General features: G+C 43.5%; 5 protein-coding genes across 5 annotated transcripts; 3 read left to right on the top strand and 2 right to left on the bottom strand.

The window, feature by feature from the left end:
• Nucleotides 1–3,820: 3,820 nt before the first annotated feature.
• BKA67DRAFT_663640 (uncharacterized protein) lies at nucleotides 3,821–4,546 on the top strand (the record flags this gene model as incomplete). The annotated part of the gene is made up of 1 exon (XM_046108220.1): nucleotides 3,821–4,546. The coding sequence occupies one exon, from the start codon at nucleotides 3,821–3,823 to the stop codon at nucleotides 4,544–4,546; it is 726 nt and encodes a 241-aa protein (XP_045953822.1).
• Nucleotides 4,547–10,515: 5,969 nt separating this feature from the next.
• Nucleotides 10,516–13,438, bottom strand: BKA67DRAFT_582274 (kinase-like domain-containing protein). The gene is made up of 2 exons (XM_046103978.1): nucleotides 13,092–13,438; nucleotides 10,516–12,994 (listed from the first exon to the last, which is right to left on the bottom strand). The coding sequence occupies exons 1-2, from the start codon at nucleotides 13,136–13,138 to the stop codon at nucleotides 10,852–10,854; spliced, it is 2,190 nt and encodes a 729-aa protein (XP_045953821.1). The 5' UTR covers nucleotides 13,139–13,438; the 3' UTR covers nucleotides 10,516–10,851.
• Nucleotides 13,439–14,074: 636 nt separating this feature from the next.
• BKA67DRAFT_663638 (retinal pigment epithelial membrane protein) lies at nucleotides 14,075–16,079 on the bottom strand (the record flags this gene model as incomplete). The annotated part of the gene is made up of 2 exons (XM_046108219.1): nucleotides 14,075–15,956; nucleotides 16,009–16,079. 2 exons carry the CDS (start codon nucleotides 16,077–16,079, stop codon nucleotides 14,075–14,077), a joined length of 1,953 nt encoding a protein of 650 aa, XP_045953820.1.
• A 1,575-nt stretch (nucleotides 16,080–17,654) lies between these two features.
• Nucleotides 17,655–18,572, top strand: BKA67DRAFT_540752 (bacteriorhodopsin; the record flags this gene model as incomplete). Its single annotated transcript, XM_046100821.1, has 1 exon — nucleotides 17,655–18,572. The coding sequence occupies one exon, from the start codon at nucleotides 17,655–17,657 to the stop codon at nucleotides 18,570–18,572; it is 918 nt and encodes a 305-aa protein (XP_045953819.1).
• A 1,766-nt stretch (nucleotides 18,573–20,338) lies between these two features.
• On the top strand, nucleotides 20,339–21,566 carry BKA67DRAFT_432205 (uncharacterized protein). The gene has a single exon (XM_046096875.1). The coding sequence runs from the start codon at nucleotides 20,459–20,461 to the stop codon at nucleotides 21,521–21,523; it is 1,065 nt and encodes a 354-aa protein (XP_045953818.1). The 5' UTR covers nucleotides 20,339–20,458; the 3' UTR covers nucleotides 21,524–21,566.
• Nucleotides 21,567–21,607: the final 41 nt, after the last annotated feature.

Genomic DNA, 21,607 nt, shown 5'->3' with positions numbered 1-21,607 from the left:
TTTTATTTAGTGAATTTAACGCTTAAAATTTTATATTTAGCTGTTTATATATAATAATATTGTTTAAAAGATATAATTCTTAATAAAAAAGAAGAAAAGGTTATTATATTTTACAAATTCCGCTTTCTTTTTCTTAAATAATTATGAAATAATTATTTTAATACTTAGAACTGGTTCTAAGTTACTTATACTTTTATATTTATCTATTAAATGTTTTAAACGAATAGTATTTTATTAAGAAATATAAATTTTAAGAAATCTTTTTAATTAAATTTCTTTTTTAAAACAATTTTACTAACTTATATATAAAATGATAAATAATCTATATTTTATATAAAGCTTTTAATAAATAAACATTATAAAAGGAGATTTATAAGTATAATTAATATAATTACTTTATAAAGTATAAAGCTAAGCTTATAACACGTAATAACATAATAAAAATATTTATTAATTAAAACAAGATATTTAGTTTAATATTTATATTAACTTGTTTTAAATTAATAAATAATAATAATAATATAAACATTATATACTTAATTTGTTTTTCTTAATATAATTCATATATCAATTATATGGTTCTTTAATATTATTACGTATAATTAAAAAAATTTAAGTATTTAAATGAAATATATATTAATTAATATATCGTTTAAAAATCTAATAAAGCTTTAAAACTTCTCTTTTAATAAATTTAATTAACATAATTTAATAAAAAGAGTGTAATAAATATATTAATAAGTATATTATATAATAAAAGAAGATTATAAGTATTAATTATATAATAATTTAAGTTAAGAAATAATTAACTTATAAGTTAACTTATTAAGTTTTTATTAAACTTAATAAGTTTAAATTTAATTTAAGTTAATAAATAATGAAGTTTAACTACTTTAAGTAAATAAATTCCTAAGTTTAAATTAACTTAAAACTTATAAGTTATTAACTTAATTAACTTAATTGACTTAATAAAAATTTACTATTAATAGTTTTTAAATACTAAATTTTTAAATCCCTTTTTAATCCTTATTATATAATTTAATTTAAATACTTCTTAAATCCCTTTTATAAAATATAAAAAAGAATAAATAAAATAAAATGGAGTAGCGTATAACATAATTATATTCGTAAGAATAAAATATTAACGTTTTTATAACGTTATATTATAAAGTTATTTCGTAATATTTACGTTATTAATATAAAGGATTAATACTTTATATAAGGCTTAAAGGCCTTTTAATAAGCTCTTTTTAACTTTAATAATATGTTTTTTTGCCTCGTTTATATTAAAGATAATTTAAATGATTATTATTTCATTATAAACGGCTTATAAAATCTTTATTAAAATCTTTTTAATAATTATTATATTAGAATATATTATTCGCGGTCTTATATAACGGTTAACTACGTAATATAAGTAGTACCGGCGTATTAATAATAAGTCATTATAGCCACGATATAACTATCGGTAGCTAATAGCCGTACGGGTGAACCCTTATTTATAGACTACGTACGAGGGGAAGAATCCCTTCTTCTCCTTCGTATAACAGCGCTAAATAGATTTATTTATCGCCCAAACTGTACGGAAAGAAATAAATAGAGAAGCCATTCTATATATTATTACTTTTTTTATTAAATAAATAAACCCTTTTTATTAAAGATATTATATATTTATTATTAATTAATAATAATAGTTTAAATAATTTTATATTTAAAAGTAATTACTATATTATTATTTTATAATTATTAAGTTATTATTATTATATTATTATTATTATACGCTTTATTTATAATTTTTAATAATTTTATAATCGATTTATTCGTTAAATAATCGCCTTAAATACTTTTTATTATTATAATTTTTTCTTAACTTATTAAGATTATTTCCGTTTATTTTTATAAGTTAACGTTATTACGCCCGGGTTACGCCTTTTTATTTATGTCTTTTTTCCGGCCTTTATTTTTACGTATTTAAAGTTAATATTAACGGCTTATTAACTTTATTAATTTAATAATCTTTTTAAGTGAAATTAAGCTAATTATTATTAATTTAACGAGTTATAATTCGCTTTTAATAATTTCGTTTATAATTATTTCGTTATTATTTCATTATATTTTTATTACGCTTATATTAATTATAATATAAGTGTTTTTATCTATTTAAAAGTAATATAAATTCTATTTAAGCCTGGTTTACCCTTTATTAATTATTATTAACGTTATTATTATATTATAATTACTTTACGATATAAATATAAAAGCGTAAATAAAAGTAAATAATAATAAGGATTTAATTATTATATTTAAAATATTTATTCGACGCGATTTTATAAAGTTATCAATTATTAATATATTAAAGGAAATATTTTAAGATTCTTTATTAAATTAAGAATAAAAATATTATAAAGTAATTTTCTTTAAATAAATAAAAAAGTATAAAGAATATTAAAACTTTTATTATTTATTATTTATTATTTATTATTTATTATTTATTATTTATTATTTATTATTTATTATTTATTATTTATTATTTATTATTTATTATTTATTATTTATTATTTATTATTTATTATTTATTATTTATTATTTATTATTTATTATTTATTATTTTTATTATTTATTATTTATTATTTATTATTTATTATTTATTATTTATTATTTATTATTTATTATTTATTATTTATTATTTATTATTTATTATTTATTATTTATTATTTATTATTTATTATTTATTATTTATTATTTATTATTTATTATTTATTATTTATTATTTATTATTTATTATTTATTATTTATTATTTATTATTTATTATTTATTATTTATTATTTATTATTTATTATTTATTATTTATTATTTATTATTTATTATTTATTATTTATTATTTATTATTTATTATTTATTATTTATTATTTATTATTTATTATTTATTATTTATTATTTATTATTTATTATTTATTATTTATTATTTATTATTTATTATTTATTATTTATTATTTATTATTTATTATTTATTATTTATTATTTATTATTTATTATTTATTATTTATTATTTATTATTTATTATTTATTATTTATTATTTATTATTTATTATTTATTATTTATTATTTATTATTTATTATTTATTATTTATTATATTATTTGTCTAACTCCTTTAGACTACCCTTATTCCCGACAATATACCTCCGGCACCTTGCTTGGCAAAATCAGCGCTGTGGCCTAGCGAGGTCGATCTTCCCGAAGGAGCCGGTATAGCAATCTCATTATTTCGTCATGCCCCAACCTATATTATGCCGTCGCCAGTTTTAGCAAGGTGTGCTATATTATTCCCAATAGTGGACGATAAGCTCAAAGTGTCTTAGACAATCACTTGCTTATTCTGACTTATGTTCTCATGTGTATATGACGGGATGTCCAATTATCAAATGAGCTATGCAGAAGTCTTTTTAACCTTATAAGCTCGTCCTTGGCTATTAGCCACCAATTGATGCTTAAATTCTATTGTAACAATGGCAAGCCGAATAGCCCTTCTCCCACAATATTCGGCATGTAAAATACAGCTTGTGAAAAGGCAATTCGTATGTCCCGCCTGGGATCATTTTTTGTGGTGGCCGCATATCCGAGCCGTGGGCAATGGCCAAGATGAGCACCAACTCCATCAGACATGGAATCGGTCTTCTAGGTCAATATAAATGTACCCCCCCAACTCTGGTCTTCAGTCCCAATCATTAGCCATCAGATCAACTTCACTCAGGTCTCACCAAACGTTCATCCATCTGTCCAGCCTTAGCAAACCTTTCTCCACAATCGTTACCGACACCATGAGATTCTCAACAATTCTTTCAGCCTTGAGCGTTATGGTCGCGGGCGCCTCTGCAGCACCTTCACGCAACTGGCAGCCCACAGGTGGATGGAACAGCCTCGACTATGGCACCTTCAACTGGGACAACATTCCATTTGATAATGTTGACTGGACCCAGGTTGACTGGAACAAAATTTCTTTCGCCAGTTTCCCTTGGAATCGGCTCACGTCGGGCAATTACGGCTGGTGGCAATGGCAAAGTGCCTTCAAGAGTTTCACCTCGTTCCAGAACGTTCTAGCAACTCCCAGCCAAGTTGTTAACGGCACTGCACCTGCCCTCGTCACCTTCACCGGCGGTCTTCGCGGTGCCAAGGGTGTCTTCCAGTACGGACTCTTGTCTGATCAGAACGTCATTTGCTGGAACATTGCCGTCACTGGATTCCAAGGCCAATATCAATCACTTGCCCGTACAGCGACTCACATTCACCAAGCCGGCGTGGGCAACAACGGCCCTCCACGCATCGTGTTCCCCAACCCTGTTCTCGTCAATGTCGCTAACCCTCTCGGCAAGAGAGTCAGTGTGGGTTGTCAAAAGGGACCATTCACAACTGGCATTCTCCGGAGTGGTGTCGATACTGGCTTTGGATTCACCGTCCGCCAGATTGAACGAAACCCGACCAATTTTTTCACCGATATCCATTCCAGCCTGGCTGTTCCTGGTGCCGCTAGAGGTCAGTTTTCTTAGGTAGCGGGGCTCCAATGACTACATAATTTGAATATGGATGTATCGTATTGGCCCGTGGCGTGTTGAGCTCTTATTCGTCCCTTGTGGCGGGAGTCGAGATGGTACATGTTTTTCTAGGCTCCCTTTTATTTGTCTTGTAGTACTACCCGCGCTTAGGATGAGGAATCCAAAGTCATATTGTGATAACGATCATCTCACTGTGACAAGCTATGTCGCAAGTATGTGACTAGTGAGAAGAAGCAAATTGTGATATTGACTGGTATTCTGGCGGCGTACCCCGTCTGTTAACCACAAAAACCCCCTTTTCCAATCGAACCTTTCATGTCCCTACAGCCTACCTTGAGTCTAGTCCAAATAGCTTAGTATTATATTAGTTCATGGCAAGTCGATACTATAGCAAGCTTTATCGGTGCTCGTTCAGGTAACAGTAACTAAAATAGCGTTGCTTCTCATAGAATCCGATCTGGCAGCTTTCAGGCTGAATGTTCCTTTTCTCGTAAACAACAATGGAACCTGTCCATTAGCATCTGTGGCGACATTTGCAATCTGTGCACTGGTTATTACTATATGACTCGTACCGTCAAATGCCATGACAGCTACAGACTTGCCCAAGGTAACTTTCGTTGCGCTGGCAGTGGTCTTTAGACAGTACGACTTGCTAAATGCATCATGTGCCCATAGTATCTCGTCTTCAGGCATTGACGGCGTACTGGCAACCACAAACAGGAGTGCATTGATAGTTATTGAGCATACCCCAGAACTGTGTACTGGTCTGAGCAGAGGTATCTATTCGCGTTGTGAAGAAATCCTGGAAGTCGAACTCCATATGCCGTCGAAGTCGAAACCGCACAGATCGCCTGCGGTCTGTGTAATGCGAGTTGGTGTGTCATGGGGACTAGGATTCACTCAGTTATTAGTGCTATCTCACATATGGGCACCACCAGTTGGAGTTGTGGCAGTAAATGGTCCAGGATGTATGTAGCTTTCGTATAATGTCTCGTCCGAACCTTGAATGCGGAAATTTGATCATGTAAAACCCTCCCCTGAACTATAGGCTGAGTATACCGAGCTTTTGACCGCTTTGATGTCTATTATGGTCGTGGTAGCTGTGCTTGAAGCAGGAGTTACAAGCATGATTGCACTACTGGCTGTAAGGATTACCATCTCTGTTGTGAATATTATAAGATTTGAGGCGTCATTGGTCACTGTGGAAGTCATGATTGTCCATATGGTCGAAACAGTTTTGATGATTGTAGTCGTTTTTGAAGGGACGGATATGATACACAAATAAGCACTGCTTATATTTGATGCACCAAAGACCATTAGTTCTGGAAGGCTGGGCACAGAGTCGCGCTTTCGCAGAGTTTACCCGGGGACAATGGTCTCAACAGACACAACTGAAGTCTATGTGCTCGTCACGGTAGTAGTGGGTTCAGCCAAAAAGGATGTGACATTTCCGATATCAGTAGTGGTGCTTGTCTCATGCACAAGACTGTCCGTGTCAATGGCTGCAGGCTTTCCGTGACCAAAGTTGTTGTCGTTCTGTTTTCAATAACAGAGCTACCCACACTCTGTTGCAGTCATGCCGAATAAGAAGGGCTAGCACGAGCCGTAACTCCAGGCCTCTAGCACCGGCAAATATTCATCCACGACACATCTTCGAGTACATATTCCTTCGGTCAAATCCACGGACAGGGCCAGCACGACGGTGACGTTCATAAACCGTATCGTAACGACTGCGACGGTGTAGATTCAAGAAGATAAATAGCACACCGGAGTAGAGAGAAGATTTATGCGATTTGAATATAGGTGTTTTTAAGTATGACTATTTATGGCAATGGCCATCAGCAGTCATCACAAAATCTGAAAAGCCCAGCCAATATGTATATATCGAATATGAACTTATGGCATGACTTGCTTGGGGGAAAACGATACAATCCAGATGTGTTGGATTTCAACTAGTCCGGAATCAAGTGATCGACCTGTAACATGTCGTCCTCCGGAAGGAGTAGTCAGATTGGCGATACGAAGACCTACAAACTTGAGCCTGCGGCTGAACTAGCGTCCGGTCATTCCACCAGAGCAGAGCGTGGAACTGAGTGGCGCACCATTTTAAGCTTGATATAGCTGAATCCGGGGGGGCTGGGGGGCTGAGTACGCAATTACTTCTATTGCCACTATTGAGTGCATGTCATGTCGATCAACTATGAAGAGTCGAATTTCCAGTTCCTCCACCGTAGTATGACTGGCCGAAAATTCGTAGATTGAGAGATCAGCAATTCTAAGAACTGATCGGGTAGGCGCAATACCCGCTCTACCATGTAATTTATGCTTCCATTTATGCTTTGGAATTTGAACTGAGAAAGCCGTCTCTGCCGTCGTCCTTGGGTGATACGCTGTAGAAATATTATTTTCAGAGTTGATGGGCTAACGCCGCGGTGGAAACAATATTATGACGCTGGTCTTGCTAGGGTAGTCTTTCCGCCTTACCGGCAGGTTGGTCAAACGGGGTGGCATTCTTCCTCATGGCCGAAGTCGAATGTGTCGTGTGGAATTAGACACGATCCATGTGTTGCTGTCACCTTCCATGGACCGCTAAGGCATCACGGTTCTCCGTCTGGAAAGAAAATGCTGTGCATTCCATTTCGTGGGTCGAACGAGAAGCTCTGCAAAGATCTCGTATTGTATACGCAGAGCTAAGGCATAAATTTCTGAGCCAAAGTCATAGCCTATCCGACGCTTATTTTGCCACAGAGCATTACTCATAGTCCGGTCTTTCCTGATATTGAGGCTGCACAGCCTATTTCCTTCAGTTTGAAACCGAAATACTTTTCTTTAGGGATGGCTTACCCAGTGAGTGACAACCGCGCTTCAATATCTTAATTATCTCAGACTTGACTGTTTGACGTGGTTCGGTCGCGATTTTGTACGTTGAAGAAGACGCTAAGATACTCGCGACTCAATAATTCTATACGAGGTGGCGGTCATTGCACAGATACAGATATCACAGCCCCGTATTTGCCCGGATTTACCATGCTGTGCCAGATTCCCACTGATGCTTCCCAAGATATCAACTAGTCTGCTGTTTGCTCTCGAGATTGACTTCATAGTGATATGTTGGCATTGCTATATTCCATTGTCGACCCAGCAGCTGAAAGATGCATAATTATAACATGCTGAAGAACTGCTCCCGCAGCGACTTGCCTGAGGAAAAACCAAACCATATATGTTCCGCCAAGACACGCTCAATTCTTAATGTGAGTGGAGGGCTTTAGCTTCAGGGTCGAATTATAATTCAATTATGGGAACGATTTGTATGATATTCATGCTTTAAATAAAAACTTTGGTCTTAGAACTTCGAAGATGCAGAGTCGAGCCAGAAAACCCTCTAACCAGTTCTCGAAGGTTCATTGCTGGTTTAAAAGCGCACGTTTTCAACGAGCCGCTTGATGTAACGCGCCTTGCACAAGTTGGCGCGGAATTGCGCATATGATAGTATGTAGCTATGGAAGGGTTAATATCTAACACGCATTATATAAAAGGTGCAATGCTTTCGCCGTACCTTGCACTCGAGGAGCTTACCTCTTTTACACCTAGATCATCCTAGATATCATCTAGATGTAATCAAAAGCACACAACCATTTTTTGTTCTTTGTCTGCCTTGAATTGCTGGCGTTTCCTCACATGCTAGTCGAAGGGATTAAGGTACGCATACAGCGGTGCCTAACAGTAATTTAGGGTTTTGCTATTGTCACTCTTGGGTCAAGCAAATGTTTCGCTTCGGACACGATCGGCGTTGATTATATAATTATTGATAATACGCTTACGCCGAGACAAATTTATCAAATCTAAACATTAATAACCACTTCAAAATAGACTGTGTAACTTACGTTTAATAATTGCTCGTGTTGCCTTCCTGGGAGCCGGAAGAAACGACCTTCGATCATTTCGTTAGGCTCGTTATATTATGTTGTAGAAATTCGCGCTTAGACCACAGTATGTACTTGAAGATAATGAACGTATGTTTATGTGTAGGAACGGTGCAGGATAGCGTGTGCTATTGAGAAGAGGAATATACCTGTCACCTGCTTGTAATCTATCTACCCCTGAGTGCACTACACAGCTTCCAAGGATATCTGCCTGACTTCAGTCGGTGAATCTGAGATCAATGCAGTACCGTGATTAAGCGTCCTTGTCTACCCACGCAAATGTATTTGGTGTCAACTTACTCGCAGGCATCTCCTGTGTATATCACACGCTTGAGGCGCTGGGACGTGCTGGGTAACGAAGTACGTATTAGAAGGTGTGCTGTAATACAAGCTAAAGACATGATACATGGGAGACAACGCCCACGACTGGATATAAACCATTTTGGATAGACTAGCGGAGTCAATAATCTATATATATAGTCACCTGCGACACATAGTCCATCACCGTCAACGAGGCGTATCGATGCACTATTCTAGTTGGCTTCGTCAACATCTCTGGCCGACTTCCCGAATACAATGGCTCTTAGGATATATCTTGATACAGATATATATGCAGCGGTTACAAAAGGGCTGACGGTCACAAGCTAAGGTATGCACACAAGCCACGTGCACTAGTCAGTTACCCTGCTTAATGGGGCTTTTGACAACACGAGCATGACTTAGACGAACCGAACCCATGTTATTACACTATAACAAGACAAGGAGATGTAACTATTCTGTCTATTGTTGTGCGTGCCAATTTGGGTGGCCTGGTCAGTCTGGTTCAGACTTCTAGTGTCTTGCGTCTCGCTTCTGGCGATAACAGGAGCCAACTTTGACTAGCCGCCTCCTGATGTTTCTGCGTTTGTTCACTACATATCCACCTACCAGAACGGGATTGATCTTACACTTGTGAACCTGTACCTGTAAGGCTTGAAATCACGCGAAGTATCATGACATATTGTAATCGTAAGCTTGCATCGAGAAACGAGCCCCGTGACGGACTATATGGGCGATATTTTCGACTCACGGGGCGGACAGCCCGACCTCAGTACCGGAAGCGGGTGCAAATATCTGGTAGCTAGAACCACCAAGTGTGACGTACGTCAGCAGTCGACTCGACAAGCTAAGGAGGTCTTTGAGCAAAACCTCGGTGCTCCCTCTCCTGCAAAAGTGAATATGCGACAAGATCAGAAACGAGCCCCAGCATACTCCACTTTGGTCAAACTCATAGGCTAAACACTAGTTGCTAATGCTGTCGGGTGTGTGACAGTGATCCATCAGCTCATATATGAGCAAGCCTCTGGATGAATTGAGGGCATCCCATGTATGGACACCTATCAAGCTATATAGAGTCCATGACTGACGTAGCGCGTAAGAATACAGTTGAACTTGTGTACACAATCCATGAACAGCCGACATCTACCCAATGATAAACTTCGCGGAACGAATCGAACCTCCAGTGTCTTTATTCCGCTTCACCTCTGCTATGTCTGCGGCAGCAAGAGTGGACACATTCATTGCTCATGCGATACGCAGACAGGACACGCGACATCCGCTCAAATACCACAATATAGCATTCTAAAGCTTCCCAACAGAGGAAAAGGCAAGATTCTTGTAAATCATGAAATGTTTACTCATGGAGTTGTCGAAAGCTCTGAGAACATTCTATAACTCAGCGGTACCACCAGCACCACCGACGTCTTCTAAACATAACTCATGTAACGATACTTGTGACCTGTGCAGGTCTCCTGGTTAGTGGTGATTGAAAAGATGGGGGTTCAATATAGCTTGTGTCGCATACACGACTAGGGGCCATTCGATCGTGACTTGACTGGTCTTCGTGCAAGCTCCCTGGTTGTGGTCCTTCGAAGTCCTTACACAGCAACAGGCAATCAGGGTCTGCCAATGGAAGAAGGAAAGAGATTGGAAGTGAAGCTCGCAACCAGGATGGGATATTGCTCGGACTTATACGCTACACTGGGACGTTCCAATGCCGGGTGGTAGGACAGGAATTTTTTTTAGCCGAGTCTGTATAATACTACTTCAGTACGAGATACCGAATGAGATATACGGAGTTGTACCGCCTCGAGATGAACAACCAGTCAAGGCTGTGCAGAAGTCTCTCATTTCCCGAGCCGCACTATATAAGGATTATTAAATCCATCTATCAACTCATCAACAACAACGAACGCGCTCGCTATGCCCCGTAGGCCCTCATTCTAACGCGGATCCTCATGGACTAGAGCTGTATGCCCGTTCGCATTTCATATATATCGCCCACGTGATACTTTTGCACCCCTCCGCGGTACTTTGCATCCCTCCAGGAGCATCTCGCTATTCCTTCTCCATGTACTCCCAGCGTGGGTTGCATGGTGAGTGCCAACTGGTCACTGCCCAGACTACAGCAAAATGCAGCATCAAAAGCATGCTGCTGATCCTCCAACCCCATGCCCATCGCAAAGAAGCCGAATACCGCGGCACGTGCAGGCCATTCGCGTGTGCCGATATTGCAGCACCATCGTGTGGCATACCAAGATCCATGGCGGCGACTGCCACCAGAGGGGCGCTGATCTCGAGACGAGCCGTGAGCGGCCAGCACATGCGAGCCACCGATGCCATCTTGAGTAGGAATATGCCAAGCCGTAAGAGAAAGACAACACCCTGGAGATTGCTCAAGTAGAATCGACGCGTGCTATGCAACGCGACGACACCTTTATGCCAGATGTCACCCCCAAAGGTACTTGGCGGGGGCATGAGTAGTGGGGGAGATGCGAGAGGCTGATGACTGTTTTTGTCATCTGGCTCAGCGGGTGGAGACTGAAAGAAATCGTCTTGGCTGTTCGATAGCATCATGGCCTGTGAACGGCCAGGACTGATGTCATCTACATGATCTCGCAGGGCATTATCCAGGGATGCTTCACGTGTCTGGTCGTTGCCATCCGAAGGGTTACTGTCAGGGATCACAGCATCATTGGGCGTCCTGCCCCTAAATCGATGCTTGAACGGTTCAGGGACGGGTGTGCCCGGTGCCATGGGCGAGTCGAGATTCTGAATTCTATGCTCGCGCAAACCTAAAGGCGGGCTGCTTGTGATGGACTCCCTTCGGGGGGCACCCATGTTGGATTCATGGTTCATGGCATCCAGGACGTCGGCGGCGGAGGGGCGTTCTGACGGACTCAAAGCCAACATTCTCTTAAGCAAGTGGTAGAGCTTTGGCGGTAGATCTGGGCGCTCCCTGCGCTCTTCCTGAAATCCCTTCCAGTCGGTGATCTCAGCTCTCAGAAGATCAATGTCTTCGAGCTCCTCGTGGATGGAGTTGGCGTTCCTATAGGGCAACCGGCCGAAACACAAGAAATAGAGGATCATACCCATGGAGAAGACGTCGGATTTCGCGGTGAAGTTGCCAAAGCGGCCAGAGGGGTCCTGAATGAGGACTTCGGGGGCGCAATAAGAGATTGTACCCGTAGTGCCCGTGGACTTTCTGACGGCATTTTCAGGCTGGACCTCACCGAAATCGCTAATGAGGCAAGTCAGCTTGCCATTCTCGTAGTGCAGCAAGCAGTTGCTGGGCTTGAGGTCGCGATGGACGTAATTGGAGCTGTGCAGATAGGCAAGGCCAGAAACGATGTCCCGGAAGAGGGAGTAAATCTCCTCGAAAGAAAGACGGCGCTGGGAGGATTGCAGGTCTGGCCTTTCGGCCTGGCCTTTGGAACGCCTGCGCATCTGGGCCTTCAACTGCTCTTTGGTGGTTTCCTTGGGCTGGTCGCCCACCACATAGCGCAGCAAATCGCCGCCGTTGCAGTACTGTTGTAGAATGAAGGCGCAGGCGACGCTCGGGCCGAAGCGATGGAGCTTGACATCCTCGAGCCAGACATGGCGGTACGAGACCAGGTTCGGATGGGACAGCTTGGCGAGGAGCTCAACCTCGATGAGAACCTTTTCTAACCAGGCGTGATCGTCGCCGACGGGGACTCTCTTGCAGGCAAAGTGGCCGAGCTGGCAGCCGTCGATCTCGTGACGAACCAGCAGGACCACACCCTTGCCGCCGCGGCCCAGTTCTCGCTCCTCGACGAAGAAGGCGCGGAAGTAGTTGGGACTGAAAGCCTGCCGTCGGATGCGGGCGCCTTGCTGGGGGGTCTGTGATTGAGCCGGCGTGCTCGAGACGAATTCGGCAATCTCGACCTCCTGTACCCGTGAGTGCTCGCCGATGGGCAGCGCTGGGTGTGGGAGCCTTCGCTCGAAGATGGGGCTGGGGGGTGGATGGTGCTCTTCGCCATGAGCGGCCCGCAGCATGCGAAAATAGTTTGGGTTGACGTAGGATTCATGGTGGGTTTCTGGTCCCTCGAAGCGTCGTTCGGGTGAGGATGAGCGGGCTCGAAGCGGTTGATGACAGGCCGGGCATTCGGTCAGGGACAGGCCCCGGATCTCGAGGCGTTGCGAGGCAGGATCGCGCACGACCAGAGCATTGTGATGGCGGCTGATTGAATGCAGTCATGGTCAGTAAGGACACCAGAGAGGGTCTGGCGAGGTGTGTAGTTTATTGCCAGCTGCGATGAGCAGTGTAGATGACGTACAGGACAATCTCACGTCCCTCTCTCGACGTATAAGGGATCAGCTCCATGGCTCATGAATCGCCAAGTGGCGGATGCCAGGCGAATGGTTGTGAAGCTCATCGATTTTATTATTGATTCGTGTCTTGTATTGACGGGGGGCAATTGGGCACAACAATAGCAACAATCTTCCCGAATGGCGGCTTGCAAATACAGACAGAGGCAGGGAGGATTGCTACAGTATCTACCGTACGGGAAGGGAACCGTGAGGTATGTGAGCTGACAAGTACATACGTAACACATGACATGCCGCGGCGCAAATCAAATAAACCAAATACATAAACACAAAGCGGAATGGGCCGTGTTTCGAGTGGGATGCCGTTGCAAATGCTCAATTATTACTAGTCTAGTACTATAGTACTGTCAACTACAAGTACCTTTGGGAGTTATGTACGGAGTTTGTACTCCGTTCGTTACCTGCCGGAGCCTCCTGAGCCTGCTTGAGCCTCTACTAGTACACGTCGCTCTGGGCGGGTATGATTAACAGTGGAGAGCGAGACAGAGAGACAGAGAGACAGAGGGAGATCCGTTCTACCGTACCAAGGGTTAGAGAGGGCAACGGGGCAGGTACCAGGTCGACTGCATGGGTGTTTTTCCGCCATGTTAAGCTCCAAGCCACTACTTGTACCTTCTCTTCTACCAAAGTAGAGAGCTCGCCCCACCTCCCATTTCAAGGCCTGAGACCATAGAAGGTAAGTACACAGCCAGGGTCCCCTAGCAGATGCGTTGAGTCTCAAGCAGGGCTCTCGGTCATCCAAGTACCTTTCGATAGCGGGGAAAACACGCCAAACATTAATTATGTAGTCTAACTAGTACAAACATGGAAGAGCTTGGGCCTGAGCTTCCCCCGAGGGCAGGCGGGGGACATGACTACTTTGTGCCTTACTTGCACAAAACTGGCCCATGCATCTCCAGTTGTACAAGTGCATAACATGCACACATCGACCTCATCCAATCCAACTCTCCAGGGTATCACGAACGATCGCTAATGGCCAGGTGCTGTCTGTTTCCGCCTTCAATGTCTCTCGGCGGACAGAGACAAATGGCTTCTGCGCTCGAATCTCATTCTCCGAGAACCATGCTCCGTGCAACCCGTAAGGCACCCTCTGCGGCAGCCTCACCTTTGCTACAACGTCTTTCATATTCTTCGCATCAATGATCCAGAGTTCGCTGGCTGCATCCCCTCCACATTCGCCATCCTCGCCCAGTTGCGACTCGTCAAACACGTAAGTGAGGAGCCACCCATCGTCCTCGCTAGCCGCATTAGACCGTGCCACAAACCGGGGCTCCTGGGTGTACCAGCCGTCTGGCATCTTGAACATCTTGATCGGGTCATCTGGATCGCTGCTTTGCACAATCTCGTCGATGCTTCGCATGTCCACGCATCCCTTGATCTGCTGTGGCGGCCGCGCAGTGCCCCGCGCAATTAAAGTCTTCACATCGATTTTGGCCAGATAGTCGATTTTGGCAGCCTTTCCGAGTGCTGCAGAATAGTACGACGTTGAACCGGTGCTGCAGCCGTAGACGTATTGCGCCGAACTCATGTTGTGGGCTGGTGATAGCACGGGGAACTCCAACGGAATTGCTGATAGTGCCCATTGGTTGCGGATCATTGGCCGTCCTGTGCCACTGTCGGCGAGTGGGAAGTTGAAGTAGTAAAGCCTGCACTGTTCCTCTTCTACATACTCTGGAGGTACTGGCTTGGGTGTTGGTGGCGCTAGTGCTCCAGCACTATAAACCACGGAAGCAGACGTCAACCGACAAGCGAGTAGATGAACGCAGGTTTCGGGCTCTGGTTTGAGTGCCGTCGTCTCCCAGCAATTCGCAACATGAAATATTACACAGGCATTGGTCTCAAACCATTGCACCTTTCCAGGTTCATATCGTGGGAAGACGCCGAAGCGCGAACGATCAGTTGGGTCATACGAGACCACCGGCTTCCCGGTCACGCTGTTCATCGGGTTCAAAGAGAGAGGCAGATCCATGATGACCGTGTAACGAGCAGATACACCGAAGTCGTGCATCATTTTGGGCGAGCTTACCCCTGGAACAGGCACATCAAACCTTGGCCCCAACATGGGCCAAGACTTCCCAACTGGCTTGGTTGGTGGGACGATGGAGTAGTAAACGAACGGCTTGACGAAAACCGCATGGAAAGCAATCATTTCTCCTGTCACGGGGTCCACCTTGGGGTGTCCTGTGGTCCATTCCTTCCAAAAGGCGATGGACGAATCTCCCCCGAAGCCTGACCGTGGATCCTGGTGTGGTTCGTTTTCGGCATCTCGTCCACTGAACCAACCTACGGTCTCCAGACTAGGTAACTGGAACCTCATGGGCGGGCCACTTTCGCAAGTTGCTAAAGCTCTGCCGTCATGGTATACCACGCTTGTATTTGCGACGCTGATCTTCTTCACTCGGTGTCTTGAGCCAGGCAGACATGATAGCAGAACCAGAAACATAGTTCGGAAGACTGCCAGGATTACAGTCAACAGAGAAGCGCTCACAAGCGTCGCAATACTTGGTAGCAGGGGTCTTTTGAGATTCGGGTTGTCTTTGGCGTTGAGAAACACATCTGTGAGAATGTATTGGTTCACAAAGTGAGGCACGATTTCCGTGGATTTTGCGCCGCCCCTGCGGAATAAAACGCCACTCAGCATTCCATCGCCGTCAAACCAATGCGCATCTCTTCCCAGATCCTCGTTCGTCGTGGGGTTTCCGCCGTTGCGAACATATTGCCCGCCAGCAAGTTCCACTGGAATAACACCTTCAAAGGTACATGCTGTAAGTGGCCTTGTACGTTGTATGGGAGCAAAGTTCCCTGAGAGGTACCTGACAATGTGTTAGAAATCATGGGCGTTTATGTGAGGTGGCAGGTACTTACGGGTGTGGCCCTCGTAGTTGTTGCGACTTTTCGTCTTGCGAAGCAACAGTCCTTAGCAATGCTTCCGACATTTTAAATGGCAACGATGTTCATGTATAATGGAACTCCTTCGTCCATGGGCTGTGCAACAGTAATATCTACATATCCATGTCGAACGACTGGGTAGGATTGGCCCATACATTTGCCACACGCGCCTAACCGAGATGCAAGGGATGTCCAGGCAGATAAAATATCTTGGACTGAGGGGTTACTGTTAACGCCTCGGCTGGAGCTCAAAAATTCTTGGTATTTGCATCGGGGCCACTTTCTAAACCTGGAGCTTTGATGACAAAGGCAGAGGTAAAGGCAAATGCAAAGAGGTTATGACGGCATTGTTGGAGTTGTCATGCTAGGATCACTCACAATCGTCCTCGCCTTCGCGTCAAATGGGTCTAGGCCCCAATGACGGCAGTCCCAGCAAACTCAAACAATTTCCGTCGTCCGGAAACAATAAAATTCGAAATAGAACCAGCGACAATTCGATTGGAATGACTTGGCGTAAGTGGCAGAACTCTAACACGACTGGTTGGTTCTGACGGTTGCTGTTGTGGGAGATCTTATTAGATGATGCACTTTCTCCACATGAGCATTTTTAGTGACATTTCGATTGCAGCGCCTTGGCATGATTTTCGTACAACTATCGAAATGACCTTACCATATTTCAGTACATTCTGTACTCAATATTCAGATCAGACCACATGCTTTGTCGCTACCTAAAAGCTTTTACTGTATTGTGTTGCCTGACGACTTAATGGGCCTCCGAAGCGAGGTGTATAACAGCTTGCAGGGGGTGTTGAAACAGTGTTTTTGGACCGGGTTGTTCGGAGTATTGATGATATCATGACTTGGCTGAACGTGCACCAATTAAATTGACATGGTGCACTATAGCGGACACTAGTGGTGATTCATGAGTACACCAGAGAGCTAACAACGATTGGCTGTCCATGATCACCGAGTCTCATCTTATGATCAGAATGCGTTTTCCATCCTTTCACCGGCACTTGGATGTTAGCACGATACGAGCATACCTATTGAAGCTATGTGACCCCGGCACTTCCGTAGGGCTGTTCAGATGCCACTTTTCCAAGTTCTTGGCAGCTTCGTGGTGATGGTGGAATTAGATGTAAGCGGCCGTTTGATATTGCAGCCATCGTCCTCGACCACTAATAATGTTCATCCATGCCGATCGCCAACACGGGAGAGCATCTAAAGAAAAGCTTGTCGTCAAGCAAGCGCGCCTATTCGATGGCACCTGCAGTACAGTAACTCCCGAGTCGGCGGGGGCTCGAGTCACTGCATCGTGTGAGGGCCATACCGGATGGACCGTGGAAACATGTAGGCGATTAGCTAATGATGGAATTGTTACATAGCACACCTGCAGGGTATTGAATGCGGTAGAGGTGAAGATGAAGTCATCACTCTCTATATAGTATCGGAACCCTTAATGTTCCTCCGCTGCGAGTTCAAATACCCTTGACCCGACAATTATATACTAAATCACTTTCTCGCTTCATCAATTATTCTCATCTCCAGCACTCAGCAACTGTTGCACCACTTCACGTATTTTCGAGTGACATTGGGGAAAGCGACTCTTGACACTCTCCATAATGTCTGGAAACCAAGCACTCAACATTAACGACGTGGTCGGGCAGCAGCCCGACCTCTCGATTACGACCCGTGCCTCAGATTGGTACTTCGCCGTCTGTGCTGTGATGGGTTTCTCAACACTCGTCTTCATGGGACTGGGACTCAGGAAAGCTTACACTGACCGCGTGTTCCACTACATCACAGCTGCCATCACTGCTACTGCCTGTATTGCGTATTTCTCTATGGGCTCCAACCTTGGTCAAGTTCCGATACAGGCCGAGTTCCTACGACCAGGATCATCACAAGTTGGTGCTGCTGGCACTCGTGAGATATTCTACGTCCGTTACATCGACTGGGCTATTACGACGCCGCTTCTTCTACTGGATCTATTGCTTACTGCCGGCTTACCTACGTCTACAATCCTTATTACCATCTTTGCTGACGAAGTTATGATCGTCACTGGTCTTGTCGGTGCTTTGACACGAACATCCTACAAATGGGGCTACTGGACTTTCGGCATGTTTGCTCTCTTCTACATTGCCTACAACCTTATCATCGTCGGTCGTTCGCATGCCAATGCCATTGGCGGAGCTCCCAAAAAAACATACTTGATGCTTGGTGTCGCGCTTACTTTCCTCTGGTTTCTGTACCCTATCGCCTGGGGTATCAGTGAAGGTGGAAATGTCATCCACCCCGACTCTGAAGCCATCTTCTACGGTATCCTAGATGTGCTGGCCAAGCCTGTCTGGGGTGCTCTGTTGATTTGGGGACACCGCAACATCACACCTGAGCAGCTTGGCATGCATATCCGCGATTCCAAACAGGCTCGTGAGAAGCATCCCGAGGGTCCTGGTGGCTCCATCCCTGATCGCGCCAACCTTGCAGCTCATGGTACACAGCACAACGGTGCAGGTGCTACCGCTGCTACTAATGTGTAAACAGCAACCAAATTGTTTTTGCATTTAAAACGTCCAGAAATATTCTGTGGCGGTCGTTATACTTATGTTCAAAGCTTATAAGCACAGTTGTTCGACTGTCGTTATTTTCTAACAACCTCATTCTTGTTGTATTCAATTGATGAAATACCCAACGATCGTTGTCATATTCATAATCAAATGAAGGTGGAGATAATTTAATATGGTGGATATATTGTGACTGGAAGTAATCTATATAACTCTATTTGATTGCTATTTAAACCGTGTTGTCGTCCGCATTGTAACGTGCGAAACGAAATACAAAATTTTGCTCTCGGATTTTGAGCTTGTTGCTTCTGTTTAACAAGATGACATCAATCACCAGGTTATGGGATAGTGGGAATTAAACTGCGTCAATGAAATGCACCGGTGTGATGCTGCAGATCTGATCTGTTGCAACAAGATGAAATAATAATTAGTTTAGTATTACCATGATTTCATCCGGTTTTAGAAGTATGGCATATTTCAGCCACCTCGTGTGGTGTTCAGGTCAAAACCTGTATTAACAAGAAGGACAGCACTGTAGCTAGTTCTTCTATCATATGGTGCTTCTCTCGTATGTTAGCATACGCTTGGGAGCGAACGAGGCTCCGCTGTATAAGTCGTAAACATGCGCCATAATTTCCAGTTTCGCCACGCACTAACCATGTACAACAATGATTATATGTTCGATAAGTAAAGGCAGGATTGATACCGAGAATTCACCCACTAGGGCTAGGGAAGAGTTGGGATAGCGATACAGCCTCGTAGTCCGGCTGTAAAGGTTATCTTAGACAAAACCGTCATCATCGTCACTGTTGTGACTGGGGAACTGAGAGGCTATTGCTGTACTTGTCCATGGCAGTAATAACCAAGCAGAAGTTTCACCCAGAGAAGTCAAATGGTTGTTCATGAGAGGCTCGCTTTTGCTGCGACTAATAATAGTGCTAAAGTCTTCATTGTAAGTCGAGACAAGCAATGTCATGAACACGTAGGCAGTACTGGAGGCTGTTTTGTAGTAAGTAATTCACGCTGAGCATATATCTCCCGATAACATGAACAGTGTTTGTTATATCTGCTCGATTGTTCAGAGGTCCAAGATCAATCAATTATTGTAACCGCCGAAACCATGCAAGCCGTCACGGAATGCAGCGACGTTAGTTATATTTCAATATGAGACATGGTGATTTTATACCTGAGAGCGGTTGTCACCACTTTCACAACACTTGTCACTTCGGAGATTTCGCCCAAGGACTACTATTCCGGCCGGTATGCGCTCCTGAGCACAGAGGTAAAGAATCATCCGTGAATCCATCGATTGTCGAAACCATAAATGCCCAGAGGAGGGCATATGTCTAACCAGTCTCATCTCTGTCTAAAATACTCGTACCGTGAAAGTGGGTGTTGTTATCAATGCATAACCACAAGGCCAAACATTATACGTTCGTGACGGACACGCCAAACCTTTGTAATTTGCCGCTCAACGATGATAAACTCCAGAAATATGATCAGAAAATCGAACGAAGCGGCACTGGACTCATATATATACAGTACTACTGCTCTTTTCGAACGACCGAGATCAGTGAGCTCAAAAGCCGAGCTTGTTAATGCGATTTCGTTCTGGTTAGAAGTGCTTAACAATGGCAATCCCCTCCCCAGAAGCACTAGACTAAGCCTAATATGGACCACAACCCTGTCCTGTGTGGAGCTTTTTCATGCTTACGTCCCCTTTTACCAACCTACCCCACGATGTTAGTAGCACGACCAGTGTTATACAGGTAGAGACTGCATGTCAAAGAGTCACATCGCAGCTCTTGACTTCCAGTGGTATTTGCGCAGAATTGTTTCAAACTGCCGAAGCGCTTGATCCAATGCCGCGGCCGCTGCGAACGAGTTGTGACCGTTGTCACTCTCAGAAATTGAAATGTCCAAAGCAGCCAGGAGTTACCACATGCACGAGGTGCGCAAAAGCTGGCGCTTCGTGCATCTTCAGTCCTGTTGGATTGAACGTCCGACGAACACTGGCAAGCCCAGTGAACGAAGTTGAAATAGCTTGGCAGGAAAATGCTCACAACCTCGAAATGAACCTGGACTGGCCAACATGGGAGATTGATGGCACGCTCACCGGCTTGCTTGAGTCACACGTCACGCCGCCTGCACTGGATTTACAGAAGAGTAATCCTAGGTCAACATGCGTTCAGCAGTTATCAGCCTTAGCCTTGGACATCGACAACGTATTCGGTCTAATCCCATCAAATCCTGGCGTCCACATGTCGAAGGATGGTTCAATAGAAGATATGATGGCCAATTGGCCAGTCAAATTCACCCAGCGCCAGGCACTCGAACAGCTGTTCGCTTCAGCACAACGCCTCATAACCATTTATCCAAGCACTGTCGACGTTATTTTCAAGCAGCTGGATGACGAAGATTGTGACAACCCCAACTGCATCCACCGCCTGGAACTCCCTGAGAACCTGGAAGGAGAGCTGGGAGCCTTCGCCTCCAAGGCCTACGAAGCCAAACCTTTGGACCCGTTCATTTTCAACCTCCTGCTTACATGTCACACTCGTGTAACCGATGTCCTTGAGGTTCTACTGGTTCATGTGTCAATGTGTGCAAAGGTCACACTGGCAATGCCGAAAACCCAAGAGCCTCAACTACATATTCCAGAGCTTAAAGTCGGAGACTTTGTTGCATCCCCAGAATTTTCATCTTCGATGCAAGCCGTGATGCTGGCCCATATTGCATCAGTGCTTGCGGACCGCGCCAAACAGCTTCAGGTCAAAATTGCCAACACCTTTAGAGACAGCAATTCTACGAAACAAGCCAGCATGTACAAACTTCAGTGCGAGGTGTTAGTTGAAGAGAGCGAATCCAAGGTTGTTGCATTGCAAAAGATGCGTGATGTTCTAGTTAAAGTAGGCTACATGAGGTGAACATCGCCTCTAATCCCACCAAGCCCTTCTTTGAAAAGAACTTCGGACAGGCCTCCCCCCTCCATTTCGCTGAGAGCTGCCACG

This window comes from Truncatella angustata (genome assembly GCF_020726525.1).
Source record: "Truncatella angustata strain MPI-SDFR-AT-0073 chromosome Unknown BKA67scaffold_9, whole genome shotgun sequence".
Classification (NCBI taxonomy): domain Eukaryota; kingdom Fungi; phylum Ascomycota; class Sordariomycetes; order Amphisphaeriales; family Sporocadaceae; genus Truncatella; species Truncatella angustata.
The sequence above is the reverse complement of the archived record's forward strand: the minus strand, read 5'-3'. Positions and strand labels throughout refer to the sequence as shown.

Coding starts and splice junctions, on each gene's coding strand:
- BKA67DRAFT_582274 (XM_046103978.1), bottom strand. CDS start 13,138: ATGGAGCTGATCCCTTATACGTCGAGAGAGGGACGTGAGATTGTCCT. Junction 12,995..13,091: donor GAGGGACGTGAGATTGTCCT/GTACGTCATCTA, acceptor GCATTCAATCAG/CCGCCATCACAATGCTCTGG.
- BKA67DRAFT_432205 (XM_046096875.1), top strand. CDS start 20,459: ATGCCGCGGCCGCTGCGAACGAGTTGTGACCGTTGTCACTCTCAGAAA.